Genomic DNA, 15,939 nt, shown 5'->3' on the forward strand with positions numbered 1-15,939 from the left:
AACAGAACAAGGTTCAAACAGCGTAAAGTCAAATCACTTTTAAATAATAGGAAAAGCATTAAAATAAAACTACTCTTTACAAAACTTAATCTGCGCCCATTTTTGCGTCTTTTTACACGTCACAAATCCAAGTAATTTGATTAAAATTTGTAAATTAATATGTGATAGCTTGTGATTAATATGTGATAACTTGCGATTATTTCATATTAGTTTATAAGTTAGATTTTTTAACTTGGTTTTACCGAGCTCAGCATCGTTTATCCTTTATTATACGACATTTTTAGATTTACGTTTTAATAAACTTTATAATAAAAATTTTAAATAAATTACTTATTTGACTTCGTTTGTATTAAAATAATTCAGTCATTGACACATGTTGTGTTATTTTACGTTGACATCATAAATGACGACATTGTCATCACTTGTGACGCTTTGAAACTTTTTTTTAATTTGACTTTTAACAGAATTTGCTCTTAACAAATAAAAGACACGGAGAAAAATAATATTTATCCTTCAAAGATTTTAGACAATAAGTAAATTTCCTTTCGTTAAACATACAAAAGTATGAAATAAGCAACCCTCAATAACTGCTTCAATGTCTTACTGTGGGTTTTGTATATTGATTAAAATAAGCCAAGGTCCTGTTTTGGTATGGCATTATAAATTACATAACGCTAATAATAATCCATGTTAAATGATAAATGCCGTCTTTTTTAAATGAACTTTTATAAAAAGTTAATCTCGGTAAGTTAAATATGTATTCATTTCACATACCTTTTTTATGTCTAATAAAAACTTGTTAATACCTTTTCGTGCCTTATAAACTTGTTAATTCGTTTTAGATTTCTTAATTATTTGAGGTGTCAATACTTAATAAACTAAAATTAATTTACGCATATTATAAAATGCATAAAATTTGTAAAAACTTTTTTAGTGTTATTGATATCTTTTTCTCTCGAATACTTCTTTTGTTGCACTGGAATTTTTAATATTGCAGATATTTTTTTGATCATCGAACTTTTATTGATAGCAAATAATATAATATTCTAATTAAAAGGAAGATACTATTTTGATGTGCAGGAAACTATTTTTAAATTAAATGTATATATATTGTTGGATATAGAAAAAATAGTAGATGTCTCTTGGAAGAACTCGCTCCTATTCTCTGCCAAACAAGAGAAGAAGTCTTTTGCATAGACTCGGCTATCACAAATACTCATTTCACCATGTAAGTCTTTTTATTTTATGTTTACATTCTTTGTACATAAAATAAAAAATGTAAGTTTTAATAAATGCGAAAAATTACATTTAATTGATTATAATCATAATCAAAAATATTTATTTAAATTCGGTTTAACTTTAAACTCGGTTTAACTTGAATATTTTATTTAAACTCGGTTTATCTTTACTATTTTATTTAGAGTCACAGTTTATTTTTTTACAAGTGTAATTATATTTTTGACATTCTTAAAATAATCAAAATGTTTTATGTTTATTACGCAATTTATGTAAATATTATTTATGAAATTTAAATTTTTTTTTTCAAATCATTAGTTTTATTTATCTATAAGATTAATTAGAAAAGTATCGCGAGTCATTACGTTATTATTTTTAATCTGAAAGCTGATTATCAAAGATTTACATTTCTCGGTAAAGTTTCTGGGTAATTTGACAACTTGTGCCTTTAAACAATATAAACCTCTAATCGGTCATTTCAGGTAAAGTAAATGAGCAACGAAATCAACGCACTAAATCAGAGGCGCATAAGATTATGTAGACTAAAGGTAGAAATAGATTGCGTGCAATCAGATGACGCAATCTATTTCCTCTTTCATAACATTTTACTTCGCTTAAATTCTTCTTTTACCAAATGTTTTCTATTTTAGATTTTTCTTCTAAAACATTTTAAAATAGATGAATTGGTGAAAACTGAGAAATATTTTTACATACTAATTATGAACGGTTACAATTGACGATCATAAAAAAATTCCTCTAAAAAAAACTGAAAAAAAATATCCATCCTTAATCTAAAAGTACAAGGACGTAATGGGTATTTAAAATTTAAACATTTAAAGTTTACTTTTTCTTTTCCACAGCGTTGCGGTAGCATTCAGTTGTGGTCTATCACCTTCATGTTTATTTTAGCTACAAAGTGCTGAATTATACCAACCAATTGTACTCACCAATTTCACAAAACCTTTATAGCTATAAAACATTTTACTGAATAGTAACATCGAACAAAAAAATTCAATAATAATTTAATATCTTTAACAAGAGGCGTCGCGATAGGTTAGACATGGTAGACATATTGTGCGGAGTCTTATTGGGGGATATAATTGTTTTTCATATACATCAAAGATGCTTTGTGCTTTTAAAACACATTTTTTAATATATGATGACGATGATGACAATATAAACTTGTTCACTCCGAGGCCGTGGCAAAAGCTAATCAATGTTATGAACGTAGAAAGTTTTATTTTCTAATTTAAAGCCAATAAATTGTCTTTGAGTTGTGAAAAGACCAGCTTTTTTATTTTTCATAAAACAAGATAAGTAACCATTCTTCCATTAAATTTACCTAAATTGTTAACTGATAAAAAAAAGAGGTTTTTCAAGAAAAATTATTTAAAGCTTTCGGGGATTTTTTTTTATATATTTTTATATATATATATGAAAATTTGTTATAAAGAAACTAAATACATCTCATAGAAACAAAAGTTTCTTTTGCAATAGATGTATTGCATATGTTTCTTCTGCAATAGGTGTCTTTTTTATTGTCTTTTTTGCAGTAATTTTTTATACTATAATATTGTATGGGCAAGCCCTCACAAAACATAATTGAAAAAATTACAAAGCTTACAAAATTACGTAACATTTAACATCAAGTTAATTAAAGAAGTTAAGTAATGCTAACAGTGTAATAAAAACAATGAAGGTCTTCGGTTAACAAAAACAATGAAGTTCTTTGGTTAACAAAAGACAATGAAGGACTAAGATATAGCCGAGCTTAATTTATTAAAGATTTTAGTATTCATATATAAGCATAAAAAAAAAGTTACTAACAAATGCTTTTTCAGAAATTTTTTTGTTAAAAGTTTTCTCAAAATAATAATCTTCGGTCAAATGCACAAAAGCTATTATTTAGGGGGCAAATAATTTTAATAATTCAAATTTTTCAATAATGACAAGAACTTTTATAATGGCGTCAAATGAAAATTATAAGTATATATATATATATATATATATATATATATATATATATATATATATATATATATATATATATATATATATATATATATATATATATATATATATATATATATATATATATATATATATATATATATATATATATATATATATATATATAACTTTTTTATATTAAAATATATTATTTAAAAAAAGATTTTTTTTTTTATTTTTTATTTTTTAACTTATTCTTTTATTTGTTTCTTTCAAAAACTTTTATTTTCCTTGTAATCTTTACTAAAAAGGTTTTTTTATTTTTTCGCAACAAAAATTAATTAACACCATAGTTTACTACGGAAGCCTATTTTATAAATTTTTATAAGATTTTTTATTCCTGTTTTAAATCCTGTTATATATAAAAATATTTCAGGAATTGATGTAATATAAAAGAAAGGTACTTGTATGGAATCTGTGAAAAAAGTTGTGGTGATATCATCATTTATACCTTAATTGCGTCCCTTTCTGTTTATAATAATATTTTAAATGTAAAATTTGAGTTCGTGATTTCTAGAAAACTTTTATATTTTATTTAAATTCATGAAACTTTTTGTTAAAATTTGTTAAATAATCAGAAACAAAAAAAATCTGACTACACTCAAAAAGGCATTCTTTTTTTTTTTCCTTGTGTAGCTGAGAACACTTTCCTTCACAATTCAATAGAAAATACATATTCTCCAAATATTAAAAATAAGCCTTGAAATTTAACATAGTTAACATAGAAATAAGTACATAGTATATACCTAATAGTTTTGTATAATAATTGAATTAAAAAGAACTTATAGCAATCTGTACATTGTACACAAAATATATTATACTTATATTAAATATATTTACGCTCTCGATAAAACTAAATTAATAAAAAGTTACATATAATACAAAATAGGAATGAATTTTTTACAGATAAATATTTTTTAGTCATGCAAAAAAAAAAGTTCTTTAAAAAATTTTTATAAAACAAACAAGGCAAATTTATATAAAACATTTTTTTGAAAAACGTTGACGTTAACTTAGCTAAACAACTTACAAGTATAAAATTGCTAGATAATTTACAAATATAATATATACCAATAAAATATAATATATACCAATAAAAAATTATTCTTGCTCTTCAAATTTTCTAGATTTTTCAGCAACAAACCACAAATCCGGAAATACATCTTTAATATCCATTGCTAAAGATGCTATAGCAATTACAAATTTAAAAAAATTACAATTAGTAATAAACGTGCAAATAATGAAGCATTCTTTTTATAATCCAAAAATTATTCACGGTATAAGATTTTGAAAAACTATTCATGGCTATAAGGTTTTGAAAAAATCCTTATACCATGACAACAAATGTTCCGAACAAAACATAATGTAAGGTTTTGAAAAAACTTGCATTTTTGCAGCGTTTGATTGAATCAAGAATTTCTTATGGATGTTTTTTTAAAAAATATATTTAAAAAACGATTTCAACGCTTATCAAAGCAATAAAATTTGATAAGCAAAATATCAGCAAAATAATAAGAGTAATACAAATATCTAAATAGCTTACATTTTTCCTACTTTGGATAACTAAATTAAGTCAAACCTTAATTTCCCAACAACATCTATCTTGTAATCTATCGGTTTGACAGTTTGTGTATTTTTTCGTATTTTAAAGTAATCTTACAGTGATTATTTGCATAAAGTCTTTACTACAAGATTACTTGCATGAAGTCTTCACAGTAAGTCTACTTATATCAAGTCTTCCCGCTGAAAATATTTACAAGAAGTCTTCACAGTAAGATTATTTATGTGGCTCTCCCGCTCAATGCACAAATGCTATTATAATATTGAAAACAAGATGTTAGCAGCTCTTTAAAAACTAGAAAATTTTTTAAACTATAAACTTTGGCTCTTCCGTCTTAAAAGATTGCTAACCCCTTGTGTATACAAATTATCAAATGCATTATTTTATTATACTAGACTCTATTAGAATTAGTTTGCTTTCAATGTGAAATTGGATTAGGTGTAAAGTTAAAGTAAAGAGGATCGGCACATTAACGTTTTGTGGCTCTGCGCTGTGCATAAATTATGATAAAAATATTATGATAAATATTTAACATTATCTAGGAGTAGGTCTGTTGACAGACACGGTTGGTAATATATAGCTAATAGTTTTGTATAATAATTGAATTAAAAAGAACTTATAGCAATCTGTACATTGTACACAAAAAATATTTTACTTATATATTTGGGTAATTTGGGATAACGGTTACTACCGTTATCCCAAATTACCCAAATGCTAACTGTATCCATGCAAAAACAATATATATATATATATATATATATATATATATATATATATATATATATATATATATATGTATGTATGTATGTATGTATGTATGTATGTATGTATGTATGTATGTATGTATGTATGTATGTATGTATGTATGTATGTATGTATGTATGTATGTATGTATGTATGTATGTATGTATGTATGTATGTATGTATGTATGTATGTATGTATGTATGTATGTATGTATGTATGTATGTATGTATGTATGTATGTATGTATGTATGTATTTCATAACTTACATATTAATAATATATATAGTTTTTAAGTTTGCAACCATTAATTTTAATATAACAGCTTAAAGATATAAACTTGTTTTGTGAAAGAAGATCTTGAAAATCTTATAAAAATTTCAATAGTTACGATTTCTTTATCATCGAGGAAAACATCGAGGAATACTCTCCTCCATCAAAGGTTTAATGTTTCTCCTTGTTTTTTTAAATTCCATAGCTGGAACAATTTTTTTATTATTGACATATTATCGACTTGCAGTTTTTCAATAATTAAGTGAATTTAATTTTTTTACTTTCTATCATTCACTGGAAGAAATTTAAACCAAGAGTGTTGCATGTAGCAACCACTTTTACCTCTATTTACTTTTTTTTCAGAGCAAGCCTTTGTAATTTTGAATGGTTATATATATTTAAAAAATGTTCATAAGTTAATAGTTGAACTAAATTTTTTTTTCTAAACATTTTACTTTTAATCACTTTTTCTTGAAGTTGTTAACTACTATTACTACAATTTAAACTTTTTTTTTCATATGTTTTTAAATTTTACTTAAGGAAGGAGGGACGGAGGGTTTAAATTAGTTGTTGACATAATTTTATAGGAGGTCTCTGAAAGTTTGACAAGTTGTTGACAATTGGGAGAGGGGATGTAAAAAATTACAAGAAAATTATTGATGTAATTAATGGACAGCCTATTTACATTTTTTTTTAAAAACTCGTTATTAAACTTTTAATCAAAAATCTTTTGAATTATAGCCAATAGTATTCAGTACATGAATTGCAAAACAACTCTATAAATCAAATGTCTTTGTATTAATGTTTCATACATCATTAGTCTTTTTTCAAGCTATGGTTTCATCATAACGAAAAGATTTTATTACTTGAAAGCACGTGAATATTAAATGAACAAAATGCTAAACTTCTTCTGCTATATAAGTCATCGGTTGATTTAGTATTTAATATTTTTAAGAAATTAAGAGTAGTTAGCTCAAACTTTTACAAACTTGATTTTAAATAAGTTGGTTCTTGGTTATACGTTATTCTTTAAAAAGAAATGGTTTTTATGTATTATAATAAACATATTATTTATATATGATAAATAAAACAAAATTTTAATAAAAAATCAATTTCTTAAAATATTCTACATTTTTTGATGTGTTAGAGTATTGTAGACGCCTCTCAAGAGGTCTTAACATACCCTTTAAATATACTTGTTAATAAACCCTTTGTATATAACCTTTACATATACTTAATAATATATATAAGGAAAAGAAGAAGTCTTAATACGGAGTTCCTCAAGTATCCATACTAGAACCTCTCATTTTCCTTACATATAATAATGACTACACAAAGCCTCGGAATTAATAACATTTATGTTAGCTGATAACTTATTTATGCTACACAAAAGCATTTCTACTCTATTTGATTGTGTGAACATTGAACTAATCAAAATACCTGAATGGTTTAAGACTAACAAACTATCTCTTAATATTGATAAAACTAAATGGATTCTTTTCCATCCTCCTATCAAAAAACATAAACTTCCAATTAGCATGCTTCAACTTGTTGTTGACAATATAAAAATTAAAAAAGTAACAGTAACCTACTTTCTAGGTGTTTGTATAGATGAAAATCTTACATGAAAAATCGCATTAAAAGCTTATCAAGTAAAATTTCAAAAGTAATAAGAATATTGTACAAAGCAAGATATGTTTTAAATAAATATACTTTAGCATAACTGTATCACCCCTTTATTCATTGTCACATTGCTTGGGGTAAAAAAAATTGGGGGAAACATTGCTTGGGGTAGTACTAACAAAAGTAAACTTAAACCTCTTTATTGTCAAAAGAAGTGTGGCCGTGGCGCAGTGGTTGGAGCGCTTGCTTAAGAAGGAGGAGATCCAGGTTCGAAACGAGCTCTGGACATATTTGCTTTACGATAAGGAAGGAAGCGTGAACCTCCTGGTTGACTGCGATTCCGCGGTACTCTGTGACAAGACCGTTCTTGGGGCACCTATATAACAAAGAAAAAAAAAGAAAAAAGAAAAAGCATGAAGCACGTTCTATGTATTTTAAAGACCATTTTATTTGTTCCGAGCCTCTATCATTTGAAGTGAAACTTTTAGTATATTTGAGATTAATACTTTTAATACTCTTTATTTTATGTTTAAATACAAAACCAGTTCATCCCCAGTTTCTTATCATAATTTGTATTCATAAAGATAAATATATTTTACGTAATGATAACTTTATTAAGCAGCCCATTTTTCAAGCAAATTTTAGTAAACTTTGGATTGATATTTGCGAACCATTTTTATGTAATAAAATAGTTTTCAAAATTTTAACTGATGATTTCATTCATCAATCTACGTTTCTTTTAAATAAAAAACTTAAAGAACTCATTTTTACAATTAAAGATTTAGTAAAATACTTCTGATATTTTTTAGTGATCCTCCTTTTTACCATCTATTAATACAAGAACTTATAAAGTTTGTACATTTATTATTAACAATGTTAATTTTCATTTATAATGGATATAAAACTTTGTATTTATAATGGAATTCAGTTTTATTTTATTTTCTTTCTCTTTTTTTGTTTACCTTCAAGTATATATACTTATAAAGAAAGTTTCTTATTTTGTTAAATTAATGTTTATCTTGTAAATATCCTGTAAATTTTAACGCATAAATTTATTAGCGGTTCTTGACAACAAGACCTTATGGTCTTGTACGAGTCCCCGCGTTCATTTATCTTTTTAATAACAATTATTATATAAATAGTAAACTCGTGGTTGTTCGAACTAGCACTAAATCAATTTTCCCGCTTGGTTGAAGCAATTTTTATTCCCCGTAAATTTTCCTTAACAAACTCAAGCAAATATCCATCAGTTATTTGAACGTGCAATTATTCGAAATTTCGTTTATTCGAATGGTTAAGTGACTTTTTGCTCCCCTTGACAAATACCCTGTCATTTATTCGAACTTTTTAAATTAGCTCAAGATATCATCGCATTGCATTTCGAAATATAACTTTATCGAACGTAATCAAAAAATATGTATATATATAATAAATATATATATATATATATATATATATATATATATATATATATATATATATATATATATATATATATATATATATATATATATATATATATATATAAACGTTATCAAAATATTTAAAAAGTGAAAATTTCAACATAGCGTCTACACGAAAGAAGACAACACTGACATAGAAAAATAACTTGCTCTTAAATATTTCGAAAAGTTTAATGTTCCTCAAAACAAGTTAATTTACTGGATTAAGCATTAAGAAGGCATAATCAACAAGTATGAGTCTGGTCAATTTGGGGTAAACAGACAAAAGTTAAGTTTTGGAAACCATAATTCCGTTGAAAGAGCTGTATATAAGTGGTTTATGAACGCACGTGAACAAAATGTATCAATTGATCAACACTTCGTTAGGCAGAAAGTTTTAGGTTTTGCGTAAGAACTTAATGGATTTTTAGGCTTCAGAAGGTTAGATCGGTGGAATAATAAAAATAATTTTGTTATTCAAACTATTTCTGACAAGGAAAGATCGTGCACAAAGGAAATGACAGCAAGTTAGGAGCAGACCCTTTTTCCCACGATTCTCTTAAGGTATAAATTGAGGGATATTTATAACGCTGATAAGTTTGGTTTATTTTATCAACAGCTTTCAACAAAAACCTTTTCTCAATAAAAGTAAAAAAATTGCAAGAAGAAAATTTACCAAAGTTCGTTTAACAGACCAAGCACCAGGAAATGGGTTTGGCGTAAAGCTTCTCATATTGATAAATGGAAATGCAGGAAAACCACGATGTTTAAAAGGTGTCAAAAGCCTAAAATTTTTACTGATTATGTAAGAAGCCATGACGCAAAGTTCAATTCAGAGGGAAGGAAAGTTGCTCTAATCATAGATAACAGCACAGCTTGTTCTAATCTTGAAAACCTTATAGCAATTGAATTAGTATTTTTACTACCCAACAAAACCTCCGAAACCCAACCAATGGACCAGAGAGTCGTAAGAGCATTGAAGACTTTTTATCTCAAGAATGTTGTGAGGCGTTAGATCAATGCTAATAAAATGCCTTTAAAAACTAAACAATTGTTTTAGAAAGGCAGCCATCACGCAGGAAATACAGATTTCAAAAATAAATGATGAAGCTGATCCTTTCAAATTGCTTGAATAAAACATCAAACGAGCTAAGATTACGTGGTTTATTAGATGAAAAATTAGCTGTTGACGATTATATAAATAGATTTTTTTGTTTTTTGTAAATTGTAAACATAGTTGGACCTGCAGCCAACCTCCAACCATTATCACATCGTTGTAATGTGAACAGGAGATAGATGAAGTGTCAAATCAACCTCCAACCATTATCACATCGTCGTAAAGAACAGGAGATTGATGAAGTGTCAAATATTTAGATTGCAATAGAGGTACTTGAATGATACTCTTTCTTAATAATAATGGCGTCGAAATCCAACAACAATTAAGCCTGATATCAAAGATGTTTGATAAACATTTTTTAGAAGCAATTAAATATACACGTTTAAAAGCAATCAAATATTAATCAGATATATATTAATTTTTAAAAATTAAAAAATTTAATATTAAATATGTGTATATGTATATATATATATATATATATATATATATATATATATATATATATATATATATATACTTGTATATATATATATATATATATATATATATATATATATATATATACTTGTATATATATAGACATATATAAATATATACATATAGACATATATAAATATATACATATAGACATATATAAATATATATATATATATATATATATATATATATATATATATATATATATATACATATACAGGGCCGTACCAGGCCAACTTTGCGCTTCGGGCAAGTAAATAAAATTGCGCCCCCATCCCAAAAAAATATACAAAAAACACATTATATATATATATATTTACATGAAAAAAAATTAATCATTGATCACAAAATTTATCGCATCAAGTTAAAAGAACAATTTGTCAATAGTGTTTCACAAACTTCAGTTCAAGGTCACTTTTCTGGCTTTTTTGGAGGCAAAGTCACTAATGACATCATCAAAATCAAGTGCGTTGGCCACTTCATGTTCAATTGAAACTACTGCCAGACAAGACAAACGTTCTTGGCCCATAGTTGATCTCAAATAGTTTTTTATGATCTTAAGTTTACTGAAACTTCTTTCACACGTGGCAACTGTAACTGGTAAGGTGAGGAAGATGCAGTAGCAATAGCCGTGTTAGGATAAGCATCAATAGGAATAGCAATTGCCGTGTTAGGATAAGCATCAGTCAATGAGTATTTATGAATGAGCTGCAAAATTTCCATCGGGCTAGATTTTTCAAAGTTTTCCATCATGGCAGCAGCTTGATATTTAAAGCTTGTCATTTCTGACTGGAAATCTGAAGAATCTAAATCTGCCTTGTAAATTTTAGACAAATTTTTGGCTTTAGTCTTAAGTTCATCCACTGAACTTTTGGAGAGAGAATGTCCACTGAGGAAGTCAAAATCTGAGAATACTGCAGACATAGCTTCAAACCGCCACTCCATTTGTGTGAGAATGCTGTCAAACACAAGGTTGCACTGGGATCCGAAATCTCTTTCTGGTGACAAACGGCAAAAGTCATCTTCAGCTTCATAAAGTGCCATCTGCTTCACTTTGCGCTTTCTCTTCATAGGAAAGTCTCCTTCAATTCCAATTTGGATAGCTGTTTCTGCAGCAGCTTTGATAATGTTGTCCACCCCAACATCTCTCAGATTCTGAATGGGAGCCTTCAGTCCTTTCATTTTTTTTTGCTGCAATGTCAATTGAAATGTTTTTAGACTGAAGCAGTTTGTTTTCCCGGTCAATTAAAGAAAGAATTTGACACCAAAAATCCAACAAACACAGAAAACTGAAATCAATTTAAATGATAAGCTCTTTTGCACTGCAAACTGAGACAGCATTTGTCTAGGGAGTGGGAATTATGGATTCCAAAACTTGAAGAACTTCTTTTATTTGTCTGTGTAGTGGGATGATTGCTTCTTTTTTGGCAGACCATCTTGAATCACTATTTCCCTTTAGTGAGATGGTCAATGTTTTCATCAGTTTTTCCCATCTTAAGGTAGAACTTGAGAAAAAGTTAAAGATGGCTTGAACTTTTCCAAAGAATGTAATCATGAGTGGAGAAACTTCAGCAGCATGGACACCAACAAGGTTTAAAGTGTGAGCTGCACATGGAACAAATCTTGCAAACTCATTTAGAGAATGGATGTGAGCTTGGACGCCATTATATTTTCCAGACATATTGGCTCCATTGTCGTAACCTTGGCCCCAACAATCAGAAATGGCCATCTTTCTCCAGTTTTTCGGTGATTTCAGCTGCAAGGCCCTTTCCAGTTTTTTCGTGAGATTCAATGATGTCCACAAAGCTTTCCTCAATTGTACAGGTTTCCTCGGTGATGTGGACATACCTGATTATTTGGGTCATCTGCTCTTTGTGGGAGGCATCTGGAGTGCAGTCAAACAAAACAGAGTAGTATTTAGCGTCTCTGATATTTGACAAAATTTCATTTCTGACTTTCTGCCCAAGTAATTCAATCAGCTCATTTTGAATTCGAGGAGAAAAGTAGGATGTTGTGGTTTTCTTTGCCTTAACGGATGCAACGTGTTCAGCCACTAAATGATAATAATGGCTTATCAGCTCAATTAAGTTCAGAAAGATGCCACTGTTTTGCTCTCCAATTACTTCTGTTGAATTCCGAAGGGCAAGATTGTTCTTGGCACAGAACAAAATTGCATCAACAATCACTTTCAAGATATCTCTCCACTTTTTCATCTCTCCGTTGATAACTCTCTGCAGATCAGAATCCAAGGTCTTTCCTTCCTTGAGATTTTTTTCCAGATTTTTCCAATCAGAATAGCATCTTTGGTGTTCATTGCTGTTTTTGTGTTCTGGAATTCTTGGGTTTAGTTTTTCCAGTCACAAAATCCTTTTGAAATTTCTGAAAAATTGTTGGTTTTTGTCGTTGAAAATAGCAGACAGCAAAAACAAAACAAAGAATCTTTTTTGTTGCTGTACAGCAGCCAGTAGCGAACAAATTTTTCACCATTGGGATGAATTTTTTAATACCATTTTGAACTGAAGTGTCGCATTCTGTTGTCAAAGTCACAAAGTGTGTTTGGGAAAAATTCTTTTCTTTCTTGCTCCGGCCCATGCTGAATCAAAAAGCACCTTGTTTTATCTGTCATTTTAGGCCATGTAGCTGGATCACTGTGTTGAAAGTTTTCTCCTGAGGTTGCTGAAATTTCTGAGATTTCAGGAGGAAATTCACTGTTCAATTGGTTTGGAAAGCTGAGAATTTCTATCTTCTTGTGCTTCTGAATCATTTGGTCCAAATTCGTCTTGACTTTGGCCAATGAAAATCTCCTCTTCAATTAATTCCAATGGATGATATGAATTTAAGTCAGTAATTAAAGATGTAGCAGCAACTTCAGCTTTTGAATCATTATCAACTTCATTGCAAATATCCTCTGAAATAATTTGTTTTTCCACAGAAGAGTTTGTTACCAACCACTTCTTGAAACAATTTCTTAGTTTTGCGTCACTTTCAAGACGGTCTCTTCTTTTCTTCTTAAATTCAGCACCAGATAACTTTTTTGCACGATTCATTGTAAAAAATAATATTCAGAAAATACAACTTTTTATTTTTTAATTGCGCTTTTCTATTATTTATTTTTTCTTTTTTCTTTTCTTCTCCCTCTTTATTTTTATTATTATTTGCTTACTTTACTTTATTTAGCTTTCATTTCATTGGTTTCTTTATTTAAGCCACTTAAATTAAGCGTTCTTTTTTTTAAATTCGAAGTTCTTTTTGTCTTTATTTTTTTCTTTTTAGAATAATTTTAAATGTGTGCGTTAAATTAATTTATATGATCCTTAATGAATCATTTGTTTATATTATAAATAATTATTGGTTTTTAATTGTCGTTCTTAAATTCAGCACCAGATAATTTTTTGCACGATTCATTGTAAAAAATAATGTTCAGAAAATACAACTTTTTAGTGTTTAAGGGCGCTCTTCTGTTTGGTAAATGAGCTTTTATTTTAAAGTTCGTCAGGAGGCGCAATTTTAATTAATTTTCTTATCAACATAAAAGTGACGCCACGCAAATTAGTTTCATAATGTGAAAATAAATTAATTAATTTGGGGAATTTTGCGCCCTCCCAATTTTGGCGCCTCAGGCCGCCTCAGGCCTACTGTATATATATACATATATATATATATATATATACAGTAGTGGCCAAAAAATTAGAGCCGGTCAGAAAAATTAACATAAATTTTGCATTGTAAACTGTTTATTGAATAAACACAACACAAAATGTAAAATAAATGAAAAAGAATAACTAAAAATAATCATTAATTGTTAATATTAAAAAAAATTTATAGCAACGAATTATAACAAAAATACGGTTTAAATGACTTAAATGTTATATTTCAATATTTAGTTGGATGTCCCTTATTATCAAGAACTGCTTGCATTCTTCTTGGCATGCTATGGCCTAATTTTTTACAAAGTTCTGGTGTGATTTCATTAGTCCAAACTTCTTTTAGAACTTTTTGGGGATGTTCTTCAGATTTTGGCAAATGTGTTGCAACTTCCTGCTTCATAACATTCCAGCAGTTCTCAATAAAATTCATATTGGGTGAACTTGAGAGATAGTTATTATCAGTAAACCACATCTTAACTATTTAGTTGTGTGACATGGTGCTGAATCTTGCTGAAATATGCTGGTTTTAGTAATTTCCATATGCAGTTTCACTTTATCTTATCAACACACGTAGATACTTTTGTGCATTAACTTTTTTGCCTTTTTTAAAGATGTGCATACCACATCGACCTTGTTCTGTGATAGCACCCATACCATAACTTAAGGAGGATGTTTGAGTGTTTTTATGGTATACTTAGGGTTCAGGCGTTCTGAAACGAACTCTCGTCGCGTTCTTGAAACGTACTCTCGTCTGTAATCATTACTCGTTCCCACCATTTTAGTGTCCTATCTTTTAAACTCTTACAAAATTTAATCCTAGCTTGTATTTGTGCTGGAGGTAATAAAGTTTTTTAGCTGGTCTTCTAGTAACTAAGTCAAAGTTGTATCGCAGCCCTCACTTAACTGATCTCGAACTAATAGTAACACCCCTTTCCATAGCAAGTTGTAATAATTCAATAGATGTTGTGTAGGGCTCACAATTGAAAAGATCCTTTTAAAATCAGTCTTCTCGTGATGTACTCACTCGTTTTTTACCACAGTTTTTGCGATTTGCTGAGCCCTGCAAACGTAAAGCGTTTTGCGCGGCACATCATGATATTTTAAGGCGTTTTGATATCTTCTTTAAGAACAACCCTCTGAAAAAAGTGTACTTATTTTACCAATAACAAAGTTATTAATATCGCACTTTCTACCCATAATATCAATCTATGGCAATCTAACGGTGTAAAATAAATCAAAGTATCTTCAAAAATCAAAATAAAACAAAAAAGTAATTTGTATCAAATAATAACGCCAGAAATTAACAATCAGTTAAAAAACTTTAAAAAACGTAGCCGGTCCTAATTTTTTGGCTACTACTGTATATAAATACAGTGTCCTCAAAATAAAAAGGAACAACATAATTTTTTCTAAAAAAACAAAAAAGTTAGATCTTTTCTCAATTATTTTTCATTTTATATCAACTATGTCAAATAGCAACTCATAGTATACAATATTTGTCATTAAAAATAAAAAAAAGTAAATAAAACTTTTGGACTTATAAAAAAGAATTTAGCAAAAAAATTAATTTGTTTTAAAACTATTTTACATCATAGAGAAGCTAATAAATTAGTTTTAAAAAAATGGGTTCCGAATTAAATTATAATTTCTTAAATTGTTTTTATTTTATCTTTTAATGTATATAAATAATAGAAAGAAACCGAGTTGTCTATTTTACATTTGTACATAATATAATGTATATTAAAAACATTGAGCTGGTATATATTAAGAACTTTCATTTAAGGCTTAAGCCTTGAATAAAAATTCTTAGCC

At 28.0% G+C, this 15,939-nt stretch overlaps 1 protein-coding gene across 3 annotated transcripts in view; it reads left to right on the forward strand.

The window, feature by feature from the left end:
* The first annotated feature begins 550 nt into the window (after positions 1-550).
* LOC100200117 (voltage-dependent L-type calcium channel subunit beta-2) overlaps positions 551-15,939 on the forward strand; it is a 93,475-nt gene continuing 78,086 nt past the window's right edge. The window contains exons 1-2 of one of the 3 annotated variants that reach the window (XM_065799174.1): positions 551-744; positions 1,124-1,228. In XM_065799174.1, the coding sequence (XP_065655246.1) occupies positions 1,136-1,228 (93 nt within the window). In that variant the 5' untranslated portion in view covers positions 551-744; positions 1,124-1,135. Of the gene's footprint in view, positions 745-1,028; positions 1,229-15,939 lie in introns of those variants that run through there. The other 2 variants (XM_065799175.1, XM_065799173.1) reach the window with 2 other exon arrangements.

This window comes from Hydra vulgaris, chromosome 06 (genome assembly GCF_038396675.1).
Source record: "Hydra vulgaris chromosome 06, alternate assembly HydraT2T_AEP".
NCBI lineage: Eukaryota > Metazoa > Cnidaria > Hydrozoa > Anthoathecata > Hydridae > Hydra > Hydra vulgaris.